The sequence below is a fragment of the Salvelinus sp. IW2-2015 genome, linkage group LG37 (genome assembly GCF_002910315.2).
Source record: "Salvelinus sp. IW2-2015 linkage group LG37, ASM291031v2, whole genome shotgun sequence".
In the NCBI taxonomy this organism is placed as follows: domain Eukaryota; kingdom Metazoa; phylum Chordata; class Actinopteri; order Salmoniformes; family Salmonidae; genus Salvelinus; species Salvelinus sp. IW2-2015.
This window is the reverse complement of record NC_036876.1, coordinates 3,578,042-3,602,057: the sequence shown is the minus strand read 5'-3', so window position 1 is coordinate 3,602,057 and position 24,016 is coordinate 3,578,042. Positions and strand designations below refer to the sequence as shown.

Here is a 24,016-nt window from a genome sequence, read left to right as displayed (position 1 = left end):
AGAAATAGGTCCGTTATGCTCTGGTTTGAGTCACGTTGTTCGAACTGGCGAGAGCTTTCCGAGCTAAAGGTTAGCTGATGACCGCTAGCAATGGTTTGCTGACTGATAGCTGGTAGGTAGTTACGTTAGCTGGCTAGCTTCAGTTGAGGGATTCCAGATCTGAAGTAAATAGAAATACTTTAGAAAAAAGCAGATCCACGCCACATTGGGTGAGGCGGGTTGCAGGAGAGTATTTAGAAGTTGAGGTTTAGGAAAATATTTTAAAAGATATGCGAAGAAAAAGRTGTAAAAAGATATATACAAGGGACACGACAGGACAAAGACGTCTCACTGCTACGCCATCTTGGTTTCCAAGATTCAGTTGTCAATCACTGTAGAGCTTCTCTGTAGAGCTTCTCAAAGTACTTTTTTCTTCGCCTTAAAAAGCAAGTAAACAAAGTCTGTTGTTACATCCATTGAGAATTAAAATAGTTCCTTAACATAGCCTATTTGAAAAACTTTCCAGCTCTCCCTTTCGATTGCCACTCAGCATGAAAGGGGATAAATACTCAATGATCTGATCCGGTGGAAACTTCATAAAACAGCTCTACTTCTTATCCCTTGCGCAAARTAGCCTAAAGCAGTGTCTGTCTGTCCAGAGCTYACTGGCACTGGAATCTCTGAGGGCCYAGAATATTTTCTACAATGTTGCAAGTTTGCTAGCATGAGCTTTGCACCAGACCAAGTAACAAGTACTTCAATAGTTGATGCAATGTATCAAGTTTCTTGCAGACAGGCCAAGCGCAGCCAATATGTGTAACGATCTGGGTGTCGTGGGTGTGAAGTCAGGCGCAGGAAACAGAGAGTTCAAGATAGTGCTCTTTAATGCACACACGGCGGACATAGGCCACCTTACGAAACACTGGGTGCCGAAAAACAAATGCCCCAAACACGGGGACTAAAACAGTCCAGCAAAACCCACGAACAGGAACAAACGCGTTCGTCTCCAACATACACAAATGTTACCACAATCAATCCTGCACAAACGGGCCGGCTGACTAATAAAGCCCTACTAATCACCACAAACTCATAACAGGTGTAACCAAAAAACATACAAGGAGGGGGAGGAAAGAATCAGTGGCAGCTAGTAGGCCGGCGACGACGACCGCCGAGCGCCACCCGAACGGGAAGGGGAGCCACCTTCGGTCGGAGTCGTGACAATATGATTTATAAGATATTTATTTTTAATCAGGATATTTTCTACCTTCAGGCCACAATGTTTTGATTTGTTGGCTTTATGTACGCTATTTTTACATAGTTAGGCAATGGAAGTTAGTTTTTAGGTTTGTATAATTTTCATTTGCATAGAATTTTGATTAACCACATTACAATTTTTTTTAATGTAAGTTAAATTAAACTGTTTCASAAAAATTTGCATATGAAACCCATAACTGGCACGTAGAGCGGTAGAAATTGTAAGATAAATTGGCATTCTACATAAGGTTGCCGACTCCTTGTGTAGCCTATTACCAGAAATTTCAGGAGAGAAATGGCAGAATCAGTGAAAGCGGGAGGAGTTGGGTCAGGTTAAGTTTTTTCCCCTTCTGTTATCTAGATCTCTGGCGCCCTCTTGAGGCATTTGTCTTATTTCATCAAAATATAAGCTTTCAGCATCAGACAAGTTCAATATAGATATAGAGTGCATATAGATTATTTTATTAAAACACATAGGGTGTGTCTATATCTAGTGGTTAGAGYGTTGGGCCAGTAACCGAAAGGTTGCTGGATTGAATCCCTGAGCTGACAAGGTAAAAATATGTTGTTCTGCCCCTGAGCAAGGCAGTTAACCCACTGTTCCCTGGGTGCTGAAGATGTGGAAGTTGATTATGGCAGCCCCCTGCACCTCTCTGATGCAGAGGGGTTGGGTTAAATGTGGAAGACACATTTCAGTTGAATGCATTCAGTTGTACAACTGACCAAGTATCTCCCTATATGGAAAAATACACTTTTAAAAATGTTGAGTCCATGCCCTGAATAATTGAGGCTGTTCCGTGGGCAAAATGGGGCGAGGGGTTGCAACTCATTATTAGGTGTTCCTAATGTTTGGTATACTCAGTGTATATGTCTATGGTGTATGTAGGCACCTGAGCTGAGCCATAAGGGAAACTGGGCATCTACCACCCCACTATCTGTAAAGGCTTGCGTAAAATATAATTTAATTGCCCGGCCCTAGCAGTCATACATACGTAATAGGACCATTATTCTGCATTGTGAATTGATGTGGAATTGTAAGATTTTTTTCTTATCGTATTAGCGAAAAAACGATACAAAACATGTCTGTTTATATCCATTTGTCACATCCCTACTATATAGCCTACCTGCTGATCGTTCATATCGATTGTTCAGATTCCCCAGTAGCAATAATTTAGGTAGTTTACAATCGGTGTATATGCATATTTTTTTATATAGTCAAAGTGGGAGGAAAAGAAAAGTTCACTCTTCCAAACTGTCTAAACCTTTCGATTTTGAAACAGGGTTGAAATCCAAAGTTGTGCTATATATTCATTGGCTATGTCATAACACATTTTTAAAGATAAATATTGATATATTACTCGCTCAAACACTTTGAATTGCCAAAATTACTTAGTGGGTGATGTTGATTTCCGATCAAAAGTGTGTGGACAAAAAGCAACCGTTTCCCCCCTTATCTGATAGTTAGAACGCAGCTACTGTAACATGCCGCCAAAAGCATGGTTCTACTGGGGCTCGAACCCAGGACCTTCTGCGTGTAAAGCAGACGTGATAACCACTACACTATGGAACCACATAGATACACCACCACCACACACAGTATCGAATCATATTACACAACCTATATGCTTCAAAGCAAGACGCCAATTAACCTAATGTGATATGGATTTTGTTGATGTTTGGTGTGAATCTGATGTTGACTTGGTGATGTCTTGTTTGCAGGGGAAATTCTGAATAAGAGCAAAACAGTGCAACACTACAAACTACGAAGAGGAAGCTCAGTCAACCTCATTCGTGCAGGTTAACATGTAGAATAAGTCAACACATTACTTATTGTTACTGTATATGCTATACATATTTACCTTTGTGTTAACACTAAGTAATAGAAGATACACGACACCATCTATATTATATAGTGGCATCACTGACCTACCAGTATATAAGCTCTTTGGCACCATACCATAATTATGACTTCGATACCAGGTTAAGTATCTCTATACCATCACGATACTTAATACCAAAATTATACAAAGGAAAGCATATTAACCAAAGTCACAAAATGGCACTTGATCCAGACAGATCAACTCAGCTACTGCTCTGTTCAATCGTTGGGCATCTTTCGAGTTCAACATCATTACATTTTCTATATTTTTTTTAGACACAGCCATGTATGCATTAATGAGTCAATTATACAGTCACACAATCAATTTTACTTTGTTTTACCGATCTAACTACATAACAACATAATGATAATCATTTATTTGAATGGTAAATCTCTATTGATAAACTGGGTAAATCAAGATGAAGKTTTTAAACATTCACGTAGGCTTTGTGCTACCAGTTTAAGAGAGAAAGTGAGCAAATAGCATAGGGACAGCCTGGTTGAAGTCCTAGTTTGTAATGGTTAGTGCCATTAGATCGTAGAGGGATTCACATTTAGCCCAAAACAAAACATGTACCGTCCACTTCTTATATTAGTGCTTTTTTTGTTATTCACCCTCTGGTATCTTTCAATACCCATGCTAATATATATATATAGCTTTTATCATAATCAGTGGTGGGAAAAGTACCCAGTCGTCATACTTGAGTAAAAGTAAAGATACCTTAATTGAACATGGCTCAAGTAAAAGTGAGAGTCACCCAGTAAAATATTACTTGAGTAAAAGTCTAAAAGTATTTGGTTTTAAATATACTTAAGTATCAAAAGTAAATGTAATTGCTAAAATATACTTAAGCATTCAAAATATAAATAATTTCAAATTCCTTATATTAAGCAAACAAGATCGCAATTTTTGTAAAAAAATTTTTTAACCGTTAATCAGGGGCAAATTCCAACAATCAGACAACAGAAGCATTGTGTTTAGTGAGTCCACCAGATCAGAGGCAGTAGGGATGACCAGGAATGTTATCTTGATAAATGCTTAAATTGGACAATTTTCCTGTTCTGGGTGTCACGGAAAATGTATGGAGTAATTACGTATCACGGAAAATGTATGGAGTAAAAAGTACAACATTTTCTTTAGGAATGTAGTAAAGTAATATTAAAAGTTGTGAGAAATATAAATAGTAAAGTTAAATACAGATACCCAAAAAAACACGTTGAACTTTATAGTAGATTTACTTAAGTACTTTACACCACTAATAGTTAATTTACACCGTTTCTATGATATAAGGTAGCTCTTGTATTACTGTAATTATCACGAATAAAGCCTTTACAAGATGAGTTTGTGGGAAATTGTAGCATTCTGATTAGGCTAATAAGTCCTATTCATTACATGTAAATATTTGCAATAAAACTATTATTTAACCTATCCCACCTAAAATTACAATTATCCTTTTTCGACTAAATGTAGCCTATTATTAGTTGAAATTAAATGCGCTTTCTCTCATGATGATTGAAAGTTCTGTTACATCTATTTAGCCAAATGCCAAATGACACCTGGCTGTCAGGTAAGTGCAGCTACAGCCTGTGTTTACATATCCCATTAGTTAACACTACACGTAATCCTAAATCTGATCCGCCGATGTCAAATACAATTGGTCAGATTTTTGCAACTGATTTAACCATTCACATGTTTTGTTTTGTAGGCTATTCATTGTGATTGGTCCCTGAGCCCATAGGATGTCATTTTGAAATATATAAAAGCCTGAAACTTTTTTTCTATCTCTGACATCTGTTAAAGGCCAAGAGCAGAGACGCGTTGTAAAAAAATATATAATTATAATAATAACAATAATAATTATTAACTTCCGCTGTCCTCCAAAAGTATCTGAATCTCATCCTCACTTCAGCTACACGTAAAGTGGCCACAAAGTGGCGACATCATAACATGAATGTATCCTAGTGGTGAGTGGAAGGAGAAAAACCCCTGAAACGTACTCAGTTATCGACCCAACCGTCTGTGACAGTTCTTACTGTAGATATGCCTTATGTGAGTTGAACATTTGATTGTTTACACGAACATAAACAACATTGCCAAACACTGTAATTTAGATCCGGATATTGGATAGTCCAGAATTGGGATAGTAAATCACGTAACCAATGCGGAAATTGGCGGTAGAAATTAATCCAACGAAAGGGGGAGTGGTTTCCACTAAATAACCCAGCCACAAAGTGAAATTCCTCAGCCACAAACTCAAAATTGGTTACAAAAATGAGATTTTTGGTCTTATTTCAAAGTTAGACATACAATTAGCAGTGCGATTAAGGTTAGGGTTAAGGTTATATTCAAAATCTGATTTTAAGAAGATAAATTGTAGAAATAGGCGAGTAAGGACTTTGTGGCTGTGCTAACTAGTGGTGACCAAGGGGGAGTGGATGCGTATCTACGGTGGTTGTTCATTCTGCTGTTTATTCATTTTCTGAGGACCCATATTCCTTTGCCTATCCTTGATTTGGATACAACCGACAATAGGACACTACCTGGTTGCAGCGTGTGCATTTAGCCTCAATTGCAAGAAAGGTGAGTTCTTGGTGAGCGAAATATGGTGAGAAATATTTCCACGCTGTTTGCTGCAGTTTCCGGAGCGTTAAGCACAGTTTTAACTTTGTATTATTGTACGGCGAGGGCAACGAGGCAGCAAGTGTCGAGACAAGCAGGTTCCAACTCGTTACATCACGTAGCCGTATATTCTCAAAATATTAGACTATAGGCTAAACTTTGCAGAAATGCGAGGTTTTTACTGTTACACTTAACTCAATTTACATTTAATTAACGTAATTTAGCAACGTAAATCTACCAAATGGATCAGGTAACTAGTAACGTTAGACTGAGCTAATTTCAAGTGAGAAACAGTCTTAATAGAGTCACTGGTAGCATGAGTGAYTTGTTCCTGCCCCCAACTGAGACAGCTTACTATAGCCCAGAGCAGGATTTCCCAAACTCGGTTCTGGGGCCCTCCAAGTGCATGTTTTGCCTTTGCACTACACAGCTGATTCAAATAATCAATGTGATGATGAGTTGGTTATTTGAATCAGCTGTGTAGTACTAGGGCAAAACATCTACGTGAACCTAGGGGGTCTACAGTAAGCTGTCTCGGTTGGCATATGGCACTCTTGGATGTCGTGCTATGTCCACTGCAGAATGTGATATTGASAGCAGCTTGCACTGTATATCTCTCATTATGATATTGGTTTGAATAGCATACAGTATTAGTAGTTCATAGGATGAACTACAACGCATTCACATTTTTACATAAATGTATAGGCTACCTATCTAAGTGTTTTTTTTTCTCAAAACCTTTACATCAGCCAAGCCCAGGGGTAGGCAGACATCCCTGTTCCTGGAGTGCCGCAGGTACTAATCCGGACATTTATAAGAAATCCTGCTAAGCCCTCGGACAAACCATCAAACAGACAAAGGGTCAATACAGGACCAAGATCGACATGGCAGGGCTTGCAAACTTTCACAGATTACAAAGGGGAAACCCAGTCACGAGCTGTCCAGTGACGCAAGCCTACCAGACAAGCTAAATATCTTCTATGCTCGCTTCGAGTCAAGCAACACTGAATCATGCATGAGATCAGCAACTGTTCCGGATGACTGTGTGATGACTCTATCCATAGCAGATTTCAGTAAGACCTTTAAACAGGTAAATATTCGCAAGGCCGCAGGGCCAGGCGGATTACCAGGATGCATCCTCAAGAGTATGCGCTGACCAGCTGGCAAGTGTCTTCACTGACATTTTCAACCTCTCCCTGACCCAGTCTCTAATACCTACATGTTTCAAGCAGACCACCATAGTCCCTGTGCCCAAGAATGCCAAGGTAACCTGTCTAAATGACCTGTCTATCGCCCCGTAGCACKCACATCTGTAGCCATGAAATGCTTTGAWAGGCTGGTCTTGGCTCATATCAACACCATTATCCCAGACAATCTGGACACATTCCAATTCACATACAGCCCCAACAGATCACAGATGATGCACTGCCCTTTCCCACATGGACAAACGGAACACCTATGTGAGAATGCTCTTCATTGACTACTGCACAGCGTTCAACGACATGGTGCCCAAGCACTTCGCTAAGCTAAGGAGCCTGGGACTGAACACCTCCCTCGGCAACTAGATCCTGGACTTCCTGAAAGGCCGTTCCCAGGTGGTGACGGAAGGCAACCACACAGCCTCCTTGCTGACCCTCAACACGGGGGCCCCTCAGGGGTGCGTGCTTAGTTCCCTCCTGTACTCCCTGTTCACCCACGACTGCATGGCCTCGCACGTTTCCAACACTTAAGYTTGCAGACAACACGCCTACCACCGATGATGAGACGTCTACAGCACTGCGGTTCGACGTCGTAACTGACTTCAGTGGGCAAATTCTCATCTTCACTGGCACGCTGGAGAAGTGTATGCTTCACTGATGAATCCCGCTTTCAACTGAACCGGGCAGATGGCAGACAGCCTGTAGGCGAGCAGTTTGCTGATGTCGACGTTGTGAATAGTGGTGGGGTTTTTTATTTTTTTTATTTTACCTTTATTTAACTAGGCAAGTCAGTTAAGAACAAATTCTTATTTTCAATGACGGCCTAGGAACAGTGGGTTAACTGCCTGTTCAGGGGCAGAACGACAGATTTGTACCTTGTCAGCTCGGGGATTTGAACTTGCAACCTTTCGGTTACTAGTCCAACGCTCTAACCACTAGGCTACCCTGCCGCCCCAGGGTATGGGTATGGGCAGGCATAAGCTATGAACAACGAACACAATTGTATTTTATCAATGGCAATTTGAATGCACAGAAATACCGAGATGAGATCCTGAGGACCATTGTAGTGCCATTCACCTGCTGCCATCACCTCATATTTCAGCATGATAATGCACGGCCCCATGTCACAAGGATCTGTACACAATTCCTGGAAGCTGAAAATGTCCCAGTTTTTTTTTTTTCTTCCACGGCCTGCATACTCACCAGACATGTCACCCATTGAGCTTGTTTGGGATGCTCTGGATCGACATGTACGACAGCTTGATCCAGTTCCCGCCAATATCCAGCAACTTCACACAGCCATTGAAGAGGAGTGATACAACATTTCACAGGCCATAGTCAACAGCCTGATCAACTCTATGTGATGATATGTCGCGCTGCATGAGGAAAATGCTGGTCACACCACTGGTTTTCTGATCCACGCCCCTACATTCTGTTTTGTTTTAAGGTATCTGTGACCAACCGATACATATCTGTATACCCAGTCATGTGAAATCCGTTGATTAGGGTCTAATGAATACATTTCAATTGACTGATTTCCTTTTATGAACTGTAAAATCTTTGTTGCATGTTGGGTTTATACATTATTTTTTTTACTAAGCCGACCTGAACCGCACCATGCTGGCTCTGTTGTCCTTTCATATTGCACGCTTCCAGCAGCTTTGGTGGATGCGTAACCAGGCTTGCCCAGTATAGCTTGATTCAGCCCTATAGTGCAAATCAGGCATGAGTTAAGAAACAAGGCAATCTACGTGTGCAAGCGTTTCTGTCAATGGACACATTTTTAATCACCTCCCTCTAGGACGCTTCTTCCTTCTTTGCAGTAGAAAAGGAGGTAGTGTTTCTTTCCCAGGCTTTTTGAACCTATAGACAACTGGGTTCAAACCTAAAGCGGTTCTAGGGGTCCTTGACTCCTGCGAGGGAGTTGTTCTTACTCACTGTTCCAAATGTTGAAATGTGTCAGGGAGCAGAAGTCCTCTTTGGAATGTATCAGGCCTCTGTTGCTGTGGTAAAATAACTTGGCTACAAGACATCGTAAAAGCCTGTCTGTCTATAGCAAACAAAATGTTCGCTGTAGTAGATCACTTACATAATCCATTATTCAATTCTTCTTTACAGTGCCTTCAGAAATGATTCATAACCTTTGACTTTTTCCACATTTTGTTACAATATGGCATTATTCTAAAATTGATTAAATATTAACATGTCCTCAGCAATCTACACACAATACCCCATAATGACGAAGCAAAAACAGGTTTTTAGAAAATGTTGATATTACTTATTTACATAAGTATTCATACCCTTTGCTATGAGACTCAATTAAGCTCAGGTGCATCCTGTTTCCATTGATTATCCTTGAGATGTTTCTACAACTTGGAGTCAACCTGTGGTATATGAGGTCCCACAGTTGACAGTGCATTTCAGAGCAAAAACCAAGCCATATGGTTGAAGAATTGTMCGTAGAGATCCGAGACAGTATTGTGTCGAGGCRCAGATCTGGGGAAGGGTACCAAAAAATGTCTGCAGCATTGAAGGTCCCCAAGCACAGTGGCCTCCATTTTTAAATGGAAGAAGTTTGGAACCACCAAGACTCTTCCTAGAGCTGGCCRCCCGGCCAAACTGAGCAATCGGGGGAGAAGGGCCTTGGTYAGGRAGGTGACCAAGATCCCAATGGTCAGMGCTCCAGAGTTCCTYTGTGTAGATGGGAGAACCTTCCAGAAAGACAACCATCTCTGCAGCACTCCACCAATCAGGCCTTTATGGTAGAGTGGCCAGATGGAAGCCACTCCTCAGTAAAAGGCACAACAGCCTGCTTGGAGTTTTCCAAAAGGCACCTCTGGTCTGATAAAACCAAGATAAAATTGGCCTGAACTCTTTGGCCTGAATGCCAAGCAAAAGCTGGCACCATCCCTACGGTGAAGCATGGTGGTGCCAGCATCACGCTGTGGGGATGTTTTTCAGGGGCAGGGACTGGGAGACTAGTTAGGATCGAGGGAAAGATGAATGGAGCAAAGTACAGAGATCCTTGATGAAAACCTGCTCCAGAGCTCTCAGGACCTCAGACTGGGGCAAAGGTTCACCTTCCAACAGGACAACGACAACAAAGCACACAGCCAAGACAAGGCAGGAGTGGCTTCGGGACAAGTTTCTGAATGTTCTTGTGTGGCCCAGCCACAGCCCGGACTGGAACCCGGTCTAACATTTCTGGAGAGACCTGAAAATAGTGTGCAGCAACGCTCCCCATCCAACCTGACAGAGCTTGAGAGGTTCTGCTGAGAAGAATAGGAAAAACTCCCCAAATACAGGTGTGCCAAGCTTATAACGTCATACCCAAGAAGACTCGAGGCTGTAATCGTTGCCAAAGGTGCTTCAACAAAGTACTGAGTAAAGGGTCTGAATAATTATGTAAATGTGATATTTCAGTTTTTTTATGTTTAATAAATGAGCAAACATTTCTAAATCTGTTTTTGGGGTGAAAAAACAATTTGATTCAATTTTAGAACCTAACAATGTGGAAAATTCAAGGGGTCTGAATACTTTCTGAAGGCATGGTATAAAAGATATATGTATTTTCTTTTCCCTTCTACCCAATTTCGATCTTGTCTCATCGCTGCAACTCCACAATAAGCTCGGGAAGCAAAGGACGAGTCATGCGTCCTCCGAAGCATGACCCGCCAAACTGCGCTTCTTAACACCCCCCCGCTTAACCCGGAAGCCAGCCGCAACAATGTGTCGGAGGAAACACCGTTCACCTGAGGAGCGAGGACAGCCTGCAGGCTCCCAGMCCACCACAAGGTCGCTAGAGCGCGATGAGCCAAGTAAAGCCACCGCCCCCGGCCAAAACCTCCCTTAACCCAGACAGTGCAGGTTCAATTGTGCGCCGCCCTATGGGACTCCCGATCACGGCCGGTTGTGATCCAGCCTGGGATCGGACCGGGGTCTGTAGTGACGCCTCTAGTACTGCAAGTCAGTACCTTAGACCGATGCGCCACTCGGAAGGCCCCGGCATAATTCTTTTTTTTTTGAAGGTGAATCGTAAATAAGCACATMTTTTGGTACTCTTCCAATTGTGGCAACGTCCAAGGTACAATCCAACAGCCTCTCTCTTTAGCTACTGACTGGACTGAACAGGCAAAAGCAATATGGTGAAACAYCCAACTTGCAACTTGTCATTGGTCACCTATCCATTCTTTTCAGGCCAGTGGTTTCAGTCAGTCAGAGGAACTTGTMATTTTTCTTAGTATGACCCTCACCTGACGTTATTGGAATCACTAGGAGTGCTGCATCTTTCAACAACCTTTTTAAAATGCCTCCCTTGATTTTTGTTAAGGTTATATATCGTCCTTTCTTTTACAGAAACCTGTGTTTCCCTGAAATGTTTTAAAATAAACATCTGACACCTTGGTTTTAATTTAATCCTCTTTTGAATGTTTGTTTTTCTTTCATTGAAGTCAGTCGGGAGCCTCCGCTCTCCCTTGGCGATAGTCTGGCACACACAGCTGGGTGCCGTCGTTTGAACAGAGTTAGTAACCTGGGGCTAGGATTTATTAAAGACAAATACCAGCTTGTCTTTCAGAAGTATTTATTTCCTGATTTCATTACGGTTGTGACTTTCTCTATTTCTTTAGCTTTAAGCTCTTTCCTAGTTGCCCTCCCCTCCTTTTGTTAATCCTCTATTATTGAAACCTCTTCTTTATTCTCTCTCTTGTTTCTCTCCCTCTCTCGTGTCTCAGGGTCGTTTTGTGGCTGGGCCATAGAGATGACCAGGCTGTGACGGTTGGGTTCTCTCTGTGTCTGTGGACCAACCCTGGCATGGCTACTGCTAGGAAGAGTAAGTACCCTTTTCTATTATATTGTTGTATAGACTCTTGTCCCTTCTMCCCTGTTATGTGGTTTTAAATGCAATAATGTGTATTTCTAAAATGTCTTTCAATTCAAAACACAGTGCAGCTCTCATATGTCTCAATGTGTTCAAGGTATGAAATTAGTTATTTTCAAATGCAATATCTTTGTGGACATAGTTATGGCCAATTTTTCAGTTGACAGATTCTTATAATTATGTTCTGGCCTCCTGACCATCCGCACCAACGAAAAACTGTCCCGCTGCTGAATCTAGTTGCCTACTCTTGCCAACGTCTTTAGGTGGATAAAAACGCATATGGTTACAGAGCATTATGGGTACTGTAGTATATCATGGTTTATTACCTAAGCTTCCTCTTCCTCCACATGAACCCTGTCCAGAAACCACTCCTATAGCAGGGTCCCAAACTAGAAGCCTGCTGCCCGAATTTGGCCTGCGGATGGATTTTCTATTTTATTTTCGTTGTTGGACATAACATACTGTTAACACCAGGAAATCAGCTCCAAGTGAATTTATTCCCACGCATAATAGAGAAACACGTGATTGTATACAAATGTAAGCAAGGTTTGAAATGATTCTGTTTTAGTCAAATATATCTGTTTGGGTTTCTTGCGGTCAATTTGCATTCTACAAATTATTTGTAATTATGTTCCGGCCCCCTGACCATCCGCTTAAGAAAAAATGGTTCCACGGCTGAATCGTGTTGATGATCCCTGCCCTATAGCCTCCCAAGGGTTGGCAGACATTGTTGATGTCTGGATCAGGTTTCCATCAGTCTTCCAGCCTCTCCCTCCTACATTCACACTTCTCAAAGCCAGGGCCGGCAGGTAGCCTAGCGGTTAGAGCGTTGGTCCAGTAACCGAAAGGTGTCAAATCTGTCTGCCCTAGTCCAAGGCACTTGACTCTAATTCCTCCAGGGTTGCTGTTGATAATGGCAGACCCTGGGCTGGGACCCCACTCTCTGAGGGTGTTTCAGGGAGAGTGGGAWATGCTAAAAATCTAATTTCCAATTCACACGTATCACTTATCTCAACTTTGCTATCAAACAGGGAGCCTCCAAAAATCAGGCTTTCCTCTCTTCCTTTCTCTCCCCCCACTCTTTCTCTCTCTTCCCCGCCTCTCTCCCCCTCCTCACTATGTTATAACATCACTACAGTATACAAATGCTTACTTAGTGTGTGTAATTTAAAGAAGGGTACAGGAAATCCCATAGCAAGAAGAGAGTAAGACCTGGCAATCCAACCCCGACATGTCAATGTATTTGTTTGCAATGCACACATACTACAGCTTATTCTCCTGAACTAGAAGAATCAATTTACAGTCTTTGGAAGAATGCATTTTTAGGGGAAACATGGGCAAAAACACAATGTGGACTTGTTTGAATGAGTCTGAAGTGTGTGTGACTCAGTGTGAACGAATATGTTGCACATGACAGATGAGCAGGAAGTGTTCAGGGAGCCTCGTAGAAACACAGCAAGAGAACAGCACCTGGGAGACGGACTAAAAGTGACTCAACACATTTTTCACTGTCATTAATACGTCTCTTTCCCCCCAGTGAAGATTGGAGGTTTTGTTTCTGCACACAAAGCACTCTCCTCTCCCTGGGTCTTTGTTCTCACTTTAATTAGGCTGCTGAATGAGAGTGTAGATTTACATCTTATTTGTTTTCACTTCAATGTATTTTTCATGTGTCTGGGATGTAGCCGCTTTCACAGGGAGTGACAGAGCGAAAGCGCGTGTGTGTGTGTGTGTGTGTGAGTTTAATTTGGTCCTTGGGGAGAAAGAGAGCAAGGGGTGGAAGAGGGAACTGAACTTGGAGATACAAGCCCAATGGAGTCTGTTACCATGGTTATCAGACAAAGTTAGTGATAGATCTTTGTTTAAAGTGTTGTGCAGTTCCAAGCACTGACCCGCCTGGGGGGACGGGACATGCAGAGAAAGACGCAGACAATAGACACGAGACAAAGATGGAAGGGATAGTGAAAGGACAGGTTAGAGAGGGAGAGAGCAAGGTAGACACACACAGTCATCTAATATACAACAGAGGCTAGGAGAGAAACGATGATCCAAACCCAGACCAACAGATGTAGAGTGAGAGAGAGAGGGGGAAAAGATTATGACTACCAGACAGAGAAGCCAACTCCTGTACTGTAGACTGCACTGTAGTATATGTAACAGGCCTTGGATGTTCATCAGCTAAGAGACCTGGGTTCAAATAGTGTGTATATATGTTGTTTTTTCTCAAAACACTGAGTTTGCCTGGCACTATGGTATAGTCTCAAAAGTACAAACCGCTGCCTAAGCTGCCCACCTGACTCTAAAAAACAGGCTCAATCTAATGCTTCCAAGTATTTGAAAGAGAACCAATACTATTTGAACCCAAGCCTGGTATCTAGCCAGCACAGTGTCCAGTTCACTGTCTGGGCTAGTGTCCAGAGAATGTGGATTAACGAACGGTCTTGTTTGAAAGGCTGTGGATCTCTCTCAGCATTGTCGGAATCCACAAATCCTCTCAACTAGTGTAGCATAGTAGTAGGTAGTCATAGTAGGTAGTCTTCAGACTGGAGTGGACACAGATATACTCCGACTCACCTCAGCGCTCTAAAGTGTGACCAAATTGATTGCATAATCAACAAAAATATTTTGCTGTGCAACAAGGAGTTTTATTTTGGCGGCTATGAAGAAAGAAAAAAAAAATCTCTGACGCTCTACCGTTGTTTCCGAGTGCCCTAGAGAAACAAGCGAGTGCAGATTTGTTAGCGTCACGGTTGCACCATTACAATGAAAACGGCTTGCTTCTAGACCAACCAGGTCAAAAGATCTGACCCATATTACCGACGTGATATGGGTCAGATCTTTTGGTATTCAAAGTCAGTGTCGGTGGGGTCTGCAAAATTAATAAATTGTATATACTGTACATTAGTTGTCTGAGTAAACTGAGAATATTGCCTGGCTAGCCATCCACATCACTCAGGCCAACCGACTTTTCTCCATGATGAGTCTGGATTTGCCTCCCTCCCCGGCGATTTCTAGAATGCGAAGACATTCTGGCTTGAAAATCTATGGCAAGACTTGAAAATGGCTGTCTAGCAATGATCAACAACCAACTCGAAAAAGCTTCAATTTTTTTTATAGAGTAATGGGAAAATATTGTACACTCCCGGTTTGCAGAGCTCTTAGACTTACCCAGAAAGACTCACAGCTGTAATTGCTGCGAATAGTGATCCTAACATGTATTGAGGGGTTTGAATACTTATCTAATCAAGATCTATTAGTGTTTTAATTTCCATTTTTAAAAAGTTCACATTTTTCTTCCACTTTGACATTACAATTTTGCGTAGATTGTTAACAGAATTGCAATTAAATCCATTTAAATCCCACTTTGTAACACAACAAAATGTGGGGAAAAAGGGGTGTGAATACTTTCTGAAGGCACTGGTATGAAACATGCAACTGTAAAGTTGATTAAGTTCAAGGTTTATATTTGCTCCTCATATCTTTATCTTTTTTATATCATTTTAATCTAAACAGCCATCCGCTGCCTAATGAAATTCTGCCTCAATGTTATTAAAGAAATACAATCACAGTGCCTGTGACTCCTAAACTCTTATCTTCTTGACCCAGATAGGATTAACCCAAGCGAGGCAATGGAAATAAATGCTGTAGATACACATCACTCTTTTTAAAGGGAAATCAACTAAGAAGATAAAAATGTTGATGAATATGATGATACTGTGACAATGTATCCCAGAGGGACAGTCAATGTACAGCATTTCAAAAGATCAGTGATCTAATGTGTTCCACAAGGCATTCAAACAAACCTGGGCTGTGTCCCAAATGGCACCCTATTCCTTATATAGTGCACTACTGTTGACCAGAGCCATGAGAGACAGTGGTAGAGATCTATTATATCAGTATCTTCTATAATACCATTTTATCTGTTCCCTCTCCAAATGCTGTGACAGGTGGTTTCCTTTAAATGTCCATTTTATGGACAATAAAGTTGTTTATCTTATGACTGCAGGGCATTCTACAGTATTAGATAAGGGATAGGCCTTTTCTTTATTACTCTTTACCTCATATCAAATCCTCAAATCCTCAATCTTCTTCCTGAAAAATGTGTTTTCCTTCCATGATTACAAATATATTTAGTTACCATTGCTTTTAAGAGTGATCACAGACATTTTGAAGAGGCATTCAAATGACTGAAATTAAGTTGATTCACACTCAAAGTTCAAGATGCCATGTTCTTTGATTTCTTTCCAGCTTATTTTTTTGTGATTTTCTTAGATTTTTTTTTATAGCCACTAACAACTCATTGTTGAGTGTCACTGGCATAAGAATGTTGTTCCCATTGGAAACGGTTGTACCAGAGTCCCTTACCATTTGTGTGTGTGTAACAATTAAGTTAGTTTCTCTCTCCCTCTTCAGGCTCCTCAGCGAAGGCGGGAGGTGTTGGTTTCTCAGAAGAGCCAGCCACCGCTGCCGCCGGCACTCCGTCCCATGTCCACTTTGATGAGAAGCTCCACGACTCTGTCGTCATGGTGATCCCTCAGCCTGACGGGAACTTTATGGTCAAGGTGGGTTTGGATTAAATAACTTAACATGTCTGACGTGAAAATGATCATAATACCCTGACTACACCGCTCGCATCGCGTGTGCGAGCGTTGCAAAATAAATGTACAAATCTATATTATTCAATTATTGCACCCACACTGCTGCGTGCGCGCCAAACGAGTGTCTGCGTTGCCAAGGGCTAAAATAGAAGTCAGTTCTATTTGTGACGCTGAACGTGGTGCAAGTCCCGCCTCTCCCATCTCTTCATTGGTTTATAGATCAGGTAGCCACGTGCCATCTCATTGGTTATACCCATGTGGGTGAAGGATAGACGAATGAGTTCAGTGGCGGTAATGCATCTAATTTATGAAAGATGCCAGTCGCAATATAAAGTCAAGAGAAGAAAAAGCCTGGAAGGAAGAGATGACTAGAAACGATTCGGGTGACCGTTTTATGTGTGGATTAATTGTCGGCGTAGAGGATCTTGTGCATTTCAGGTAAAATAACAACTCGATGTTTATATCCCAGGACAAATTACCTAGCAACAGCAAGCTAGCTAAATAGGACAAATTTAGCTAGCGAGTGCAAGCTAGCTAGCTAAATTGCCATAAATGTTTAATGCTTTTCGACCTGTCCCCAAATTAATGTAATTGGTTCAGAGTTTGTTTTGATATTTTAACCAGCGTGTCATGATCGCGTTTGGTGTGGGGGGACAAAATACAATTATGCGCGATGGCACACGCGCGCAGTCGGTTTGGGTTCCGTGTAAGAGTTATCAAAACAGCACACCCAGAGAGCTACGATTATCCTAAACTTTTCCCCTTAATCTCCAGTGGTCCCCCAGCCGTGCTTCTTTTCTTGAAGAAATCAGTGAAGTCAGTGTTGCCATTTTGAACTGTGAGGTGAACCTTTTTTATAGGGTTGCAACTTTCAATAAATTCCCTGGTTTACCAGAAATCTTTGTTGTAGGATTCTGGATTTCCTGCTTATTCTCTCCTTATTCCTCGAATCATCCAATTGGGATTTCGGGATAACCAGGGAATTTATTAAAAGTTCCTGAATTTTGAAACCCTAAACCTGTATGACAACTAAGGGGAGGAGGCGAGTTTCTCTCATATCTGCTAATCGCCTGTATCTGTTTTGAAGATTCAGTTACAACTATGCCAGTCCTCTCCCCTCCTGTTTACCAGAGGATGACTGTGGATCAGAGAACCCCTGTACTCTTTGCAGCATAGCACTGTAGTCGTGGGCGTGTTGTGTGACTGTGCTGCGGTTCTGACGGCCCTTTGATTCTGCTGCCCCGGTGTGGGAAGTGAGGTCCACCAGACAGACGACAGCGGTGAATGTGCCGTGTGTCTGAAGTTCTCTGCTGCCTCCTTGGAACCACTGGGTTGCCATGGAAACAGGTGCCGGGTGGGGGTAACCTAACCGTAGCCAGAGCCGCTCCTGGCAATGGGCTTGTTTAAATCAGATGTGGTGGGATGTAGTCAGTGTGTGGGATGGCTGGAGACAGACGGTATGCTGCAGAGCTATTTAATCAAAGCACTGGGTTTTTGTATTTCTTTCACTCTTTTCTCCCTCACTTTTATTTGTTTATTGTTTGACACGGCCAGAGGGTCATGTGAGGCTTGTTTGACACGGCCAGAGGGTCATGTGAGGCTTGTTTGACACGGCCAGAGGGTCATGTGAGGATTGTTTGACAACGGCCCAGAGGGTCATGTGAGGCTTGTTTGACACGGCCAGAGGGTCATGTGAGGCTTGTTTGACACGGCCAGAGGGTCATGTGAGGCTTGTTTGACAGAGGGTTATCCTTCCGCTCGCTCTCCCTCTCTTTCGCTCTCGTTTTCTCTCAATCTTTTTCTTGCACTCGCTCTCTCCCTCTCTATTTCTTTCTCTCTTCTCTTGCAGCTTTTTCGCTTGCTCTCCATCTTTCCCCCCCATCGTGCCCTTTTTCATCTTCACTCTCTTTTATTTATATGTCTGTCAGGTTGGTTTCCTGAAGACCCAGCACAAGTATGAGATTGTCTTCACCCTCCCGGAGGTTCCATCACTGGGGAAGGACGCGTCTCCAGCTCCAGTACCCAACCCCCATATCCGCATCACCGATATCACTCCTGTACCAGAGGGTATGTCCGAGTCTTGCTCAACTCAGCCTCAGCCCTATTCTCTGTCCTATCCTTTGACCTAACCCCAGTCCCAGCTACCTCACCCCAGCCCATGGTTCAGCCTTACCATAGCCATCAGCCCCAGTTCCAGGTCCTCGGATACAGCCTTTGCCCTATACCTATGCCTACACTACCGTTCAAAAGTTTCCTTGTTTTTGAAAGAAAAGCAAATGTTTTGTCCATTTAAAATAACGACTCTGGGATGCTGGCCTTCTAGGCAGAGTTCCTCTGTCCAGTGTCTGTTCTTTTGCCCGTCTTAATCTTTTATTTTTATTGGCCAGTCTAAGATATGGCTTTTTCTTTGCAACTCTGCCTAGAAGGCCAGCATTCCGGAGTCRCCTCTTCACTGTTGATGTTGAGACTGGTGTTTTGCGGGTACTATTTAATGAAGCTGCCAGTTGAGGACTTGTGAGGCATCTGTTTTCTCAAACTAGACACTCTAATGTACTTGTCCTCTTGCTCAGTTGTGCACCGGGGCCTCCCACTCCTCTTTCTATTCTGGTTAGAGCCAGTTTGCGCTGTTCTGTGAAGGGAGTAGTACACAGCGTTGTACGAGATCTTCAGTTTCTTGGCAACTCTCGCATAGAATAGCCTTCATTTCTCAGATCAAGAATAGACTGACGAGTTTCACAAGAAAGTTATATGTTTCTAGCCATTATGAGCCTGTAATCGAACCCACAAATGCTGATGCTCCAGATACTCAACTAGTCAGAAGGCCAGTTTTATTKCTTCTTTAATCAGGGCAACAGTTTTCAGCTGTGCTAACATAATTGCAAAAGGTTTTTCTAATGATCAATTAGTCTTTTAAAATTATAAACTTGGATTAGGTAACACAACGTGCCATTGGGACACAGGAGTAATGGTTGCTGATAATGGGCCTATGTAGATATTCCATAARAAATCTGCTCTTTCCAACTACAATAGTCATTTACAACATTTAACAATGTCTACACTGTATTTCTTTTTCTTTTCTTTTTTTCACCCCCTTTTCTCCCTACTTTTCGTGGTATCCAATTACTAGTAATTACTATCTTGTCTCATCGCTACAACTCCCGTATGGGCTCGGGAGAGACGAAGGTCGAAAGCCATGCGTCCTCCGAAACACAACCCAACCAAGCCGCACTGCTTCTTAACACAGCGCGCCTCCAACCCAGAAGTCAGCCGCACCAATGTGTCAGAGGAAACATCGTGCACCCGGCTCCCTTGGTTAGCGCGCACTGCGCCCGGCCCACCACAGGAGTTGCTGCTGCGCGATGAGACAAGGATATCCCTGCCAAACCCTCCCTAACCCGGACGACGCTAGGCCAATTGTGCATCGCCCCACGGACCTCCCGGTCGCGGCCGGCTGCGACAGGTCCTGGGCGCGAACCCAGAGTCTCTGGTGGCGCAGCTAGCGCTGCGATGCAGTGCCCTAGACCACTGCGCCACCCGGGAGGCCCCTACACTGTGTTTCTGATAAATGTTATGTTATTTTACTAGACAAACGTGCTTTTTTTCAAAAACAAGGACATTTCTAAGTGATCCCAAACATTTGAACGGTAGTGTAATCCTAACCCTTTTTAAGTTCCACTGATCATTGCCCAGTCTCCGGTTGGCCAGACCTTCATGTCAGTCATGTTTTATAGTAGCTGTACATCTCAAATGTACAGGAAAGACTGAAAGTGTGTCGGTCCATGACAGAACCCAAATCAGGAAATGTTGAAATGTTGAACCGTTTTGCTAACGTCCCTCAGGGAGTTTCTGGATTTCGTAATGAGGGTTATTACCACTCACTTCAACGCTTCAGTAGTTTGTTCTAGCGTTGAGCTGAGTGAGTTGCTCCATTCCATTACACCATCTGCTGGAAAACCATGACCTTTTACTTTTATCCCTGTGACCTTTCTGTGACCACTTGGACTGTGTGTGTGTTATTTGTAGTGTTTGCCAGTTGTGTTAATGTGTTTGACCCCAGAGTTTTTCCACTCTGGTTGACATTTTGCTCCCCCGTGTGTGTGTGTTCCCTATCCTTCTGCCTTTTTGCCCTTCTTACCCCCCCCCCCCTCTCCCTCTCCTCAGGTGGTCTGAGAGTGACATGTGAGTACATGGCCCACCAAGAGGGAGTGCTGTGTGAGGAGGTGATGCTGGTCAGTGAGAGCCAGGAGGACGTCTGCGTGGGGGTCAAGGTGCACGCCCGTGTCATGGGTAAGACCACAGAGGCCAGCTACATCATAACGCTGAAAGAGCATGATGTGCTCCTATTGGTTTTTAAATGAGACCTACTGTTTTCTGTGCGCCCTAGGGTAGATCTAGTGTTACACCCATAACAAAACCAGTGGGGGCATTCCAGGTTGTATTTATTGCAGTCACACTGCTCGGATGATCTGGGTTGTAATCATTAGTCCCATTAAAAACAAGTCTCTATTGGACAAATTCGGGTAGCCCCACCCCCATTTGGTTCCGTTTGGTTCCTAGTGAATACACCCCAGATCTCCCAACGCTTGGAGAAGTGTAGATTGATCAATATGGAGATTCTGGGTTCGAGTCCAGGCTCTGTCGCTGCGACTGGGAGATCCATGGGGTGGCGCACAATTGGCCCAGCGTCGTCCGGGTTAGGGATGGGTTTGGCCGACGGGTGTCCTTGTCCCATCGCGCACTAGTGACTCCTGTGGCTGGCCGGGCGCAGTGCATGCTGACACCTGTCGCCAGGTGTACAGTGTTTCCTCCGACACATTGGTGCGGCTGGCTTCCGGTTTAAGCGGGCATTGTGTCAAGAAGCAGTGCGGCTTGGTTGGGTCGTGTTTCAGAGGACGCACAGCTTGACCTTCGTCTCTCCCGAGTCCGTACGGGAGTTGCAGCGATGAGATAAGACTGCAACTACCACTTGGATACCACAAAATTGGGGAGTAAACAAAAATAAGATTGATCAATATGAAACCATTGCATCACTTAACTTCCTTTCCAGTGTGATGCAATGTACCGTTCCTAAAACTGATATTTTCTGATCTAAACAGATTGTGTTGTAGTATCATGCAGTATATGCTCTGTAGAGGTACACGTAACTGCCAAAATAMAGGAAACAGGAACATAGTGTCTTAATAGGGTGTTGGGCAATCACGAGCCAGAACAGCTTCAATGTGCCTTGGCATAGATTCTACAAGTGTCTGTAACTCTATTGGAGGGATGCGACATCATTATTCTACGAGAAATTCCAGAATTTGGTGTTTTGTTGATGGTGGTAGAAAACACTGTCTCAGGCACCGCTCCAGAATCTCCCATAAGTGTTCAGTTGGTGACTGAGACGGCCATGGCATATGATTTACATTGTTTTCATGCTCAACAAACCATTCAGTGACMACTAGAGCACTGTGGATAGGGGCATTGTCGTCCGATGGGGGCGTTGTCGTTATGGCCAAAATAATCGTCTGCCCAGCATTTTATACATGGTCCTAAGCATGATGGGATGTTAATTACTTAGTTAACTCAGGAACCACACCTGTGTGGAAGCACCTGCTTTCAATACACTTTGTATCCCTCATTTACGCGTGTTAACATTATTTTGGCAGTTACCTGTAGTTCCCTCATTATTAATACACAACAGTACTGAAAACCAACTGCCTCTTCTAATAGAATTTCTAGAAGTATCAGTTTAGTTCTATTGTAGCCATCTTGTCATTGTCTTCCTGTAGCCATCTTGTCATTGTCTTCCTGAAAGCACAACAAGGCAATGCTGTAGCGTTGTTCACTTGAGTAACAGTCTATCACCGAGGAGACTGGTTGTGAGAATAGATGTAGTAGTGTGCTGCTGCCACCTGATGGTGAGTGTGAACAGCGTGGTTTAAATTAAGAGCATCACTGATCACTGCGATGCTGTGATCACCTGAGTAAAACAAAATGAGTCACGCATAAGTGGAGAGCTTATGATGTGGTAAAATACTTGTACTGTATTGAACATGACTGACTGATTATAATCACTGCATCCCGTTCTTTCTTCCTGGCTCTTTAGTTGGAGCCATTTTCTGTCTGTAACGCACTGTGGCTGTACTTGGACTCCGACTGCTTTCACTGTCTGGATGCTTTGAATAAATTATGTCATGATGATTCACTTTGGAACCTAACACAAACCCTGTAATTAATTTCCTTTCAACAGAAAATGATTGTATGTTTATATATTTATCAATCTGATTTCAGTAATTTATGTATTTTAAATTAGAATAGTGAGAGGGAAAGTACTGATAGACAGGCTATTTGTGTCAACTAGGGACAAAAACCACAGTGGTGATCCGAACTTGAACATCTGTAGGCAGGCAGAGGACGGGAGGGGATATAGTTGTATGAAAGGGTTCGTGGAGAGGCCGGGAAACGGATCAACCTACAGCTTAATCCCTAAGGCTTTACAGTCTCTCACTCACTCTACTTTACCACACTGTAATATAGCGCACTGGCACTGGTTGGATGTTGTGGACTAAACCATTTCTGAGAGATAGCCTAATGGGTTTTTTCATCGCTCTGTCTCTTTTCATTTTCTGTTGCCATCTCTCCCTCTTTCTTCTCTCCCTGTTTTTCAGACCGTCACCATGGTACACCCATGTTGTTGGAAGGAGTGCGTTGTGTGGGAGTGGAGCTGGAGTATGACTCTGAACAGAGTGACTGGCAAGGATTTGACTAAACCAGACCATGTGACACACACACACACACACAAATGACCATGCCACATGTATTCAAATTCAACATCCACTGTACTTCAAACGATCCCTAACCATTTCAAGATGTTATGGTCCTAAAGGAGGATTCAATTATGAAATGGATAGAAGTTATTTTAAGTAGTAGTCTGGGTTTTTAATTTTACATTCAGGCCGTACTTGGTCGCTAAAAGCTGAATTGCAGCACACAACGCATACAAGTAAACAAATAAAATCTTACCTTGCTTTAAAAGTAAAACAAACAAGCATGAAAACTTTTTATTTTTTAAAGCAAGTCCAATGTGATCCGATCACTATTGAGCTTCCCTCAACTGTACTGAACAAAAATATATACATAACATTTAACAATTTCAGTTATAGTTCATATAAGGAAATCAATCAATGTAAATAAATTCATTAGGCCCTAATCTATGGATTTCACATGACTGGCAATACAGATATGCATCTGTTGGTCACAGACACCTTAAAAAAAAAGATAATGATCATGCTGTTTAATCAGCTTCTTGATATGCCACACCTGTAGGTGGATGGATTATTTTGGCAAAGGAGAAATGCTCACTAGGGATGTAAATAAGTTTGTGCACAAAATGTAAGAGAGAAGCTTTTTGTGCATCTGGAAAAAGTTCTGGGATCTTTTATTTTAGCTCATGAACCATGGGACCAACACTTTATATGTTGCGTTTATATTTTTGTTCAGAATAGTTAACATATCTGAAATGCATCTGTACRAAGTACTGTTGTTAGTACTGTGTTGACACGTTATCCAACTGCCCATGCCATTCCACTACCTGCCTGCCCCTATGTTGTTTAGAATGTGTTTTCT

At 42.7% G+C, this 24,016-nt stretch overlaps 1 protein-coding gene and 1 non-coding gene across 2 annotated transcripts; one reads left to right on the top strand and one right to left on the bottom strand.

Annotated features, from left to right (window-relative positions):
* Positions 1 to 2,730: 2,730 nt before the first annotated feature.
* On the bottom strand, positions 2,731 to 2,803 carry trnav-uac (transfer RNA valine (anticodon UAC)). Its single transcript has one exon. It is a non-coding gene; the product is annotated as a tRNA-Val (tRNA).
* A 2,716-nt stretch (positions 2,804 to 5,519) lies between these two features.
* On the top strand, positions 5,520 to 23,829 carry LOC111959997 (adipose-secreted signaling protein). The gene is made up of 6 exons (XM_023981835.2): positions 5,520 to 5,693; positions 11,665 to 11,762; positions 16,224 to 16,372; positions 18,337 to 18,475; positions 20,570 to 20,695; positions 23,059 to 23,829. Exons 2-6 carry the CDS (start codon positions 11,744 to 11,746, stop codon positions 23,157 to 23,159), a joined length of 534 nt encoding a protein of 177 aa, XP_023837603.1. The 5' UTR covers positions 5,520 to 5,693; positions 11,665 to 11,743; the 3' UTR covers positions 23,160 to 23,829.
* Positions 23,830 to 24,016: the final 187 nt, after the last annotated feature.

Excerpts from the sequence above, each read along its gene's own strand:
- LOC111959997 (XM_023981835.2), top strand. Across the intron at positions 16,373-18,336 it reads ACGGGAACTTTATGGTCAAG|GTTGGTTTCCTGAAGACCCA; the intron begins GTGGGTTTGGAT and ends TATGTCTGTCAG. Across the intron at positions 20,696-23,058 it reads GGTGCACGCCCGTGTCATGG|ACCGTCACCATGGTACACCC; the intron begins GTAAGACCACAG and ends CCTGTTTTTCAG.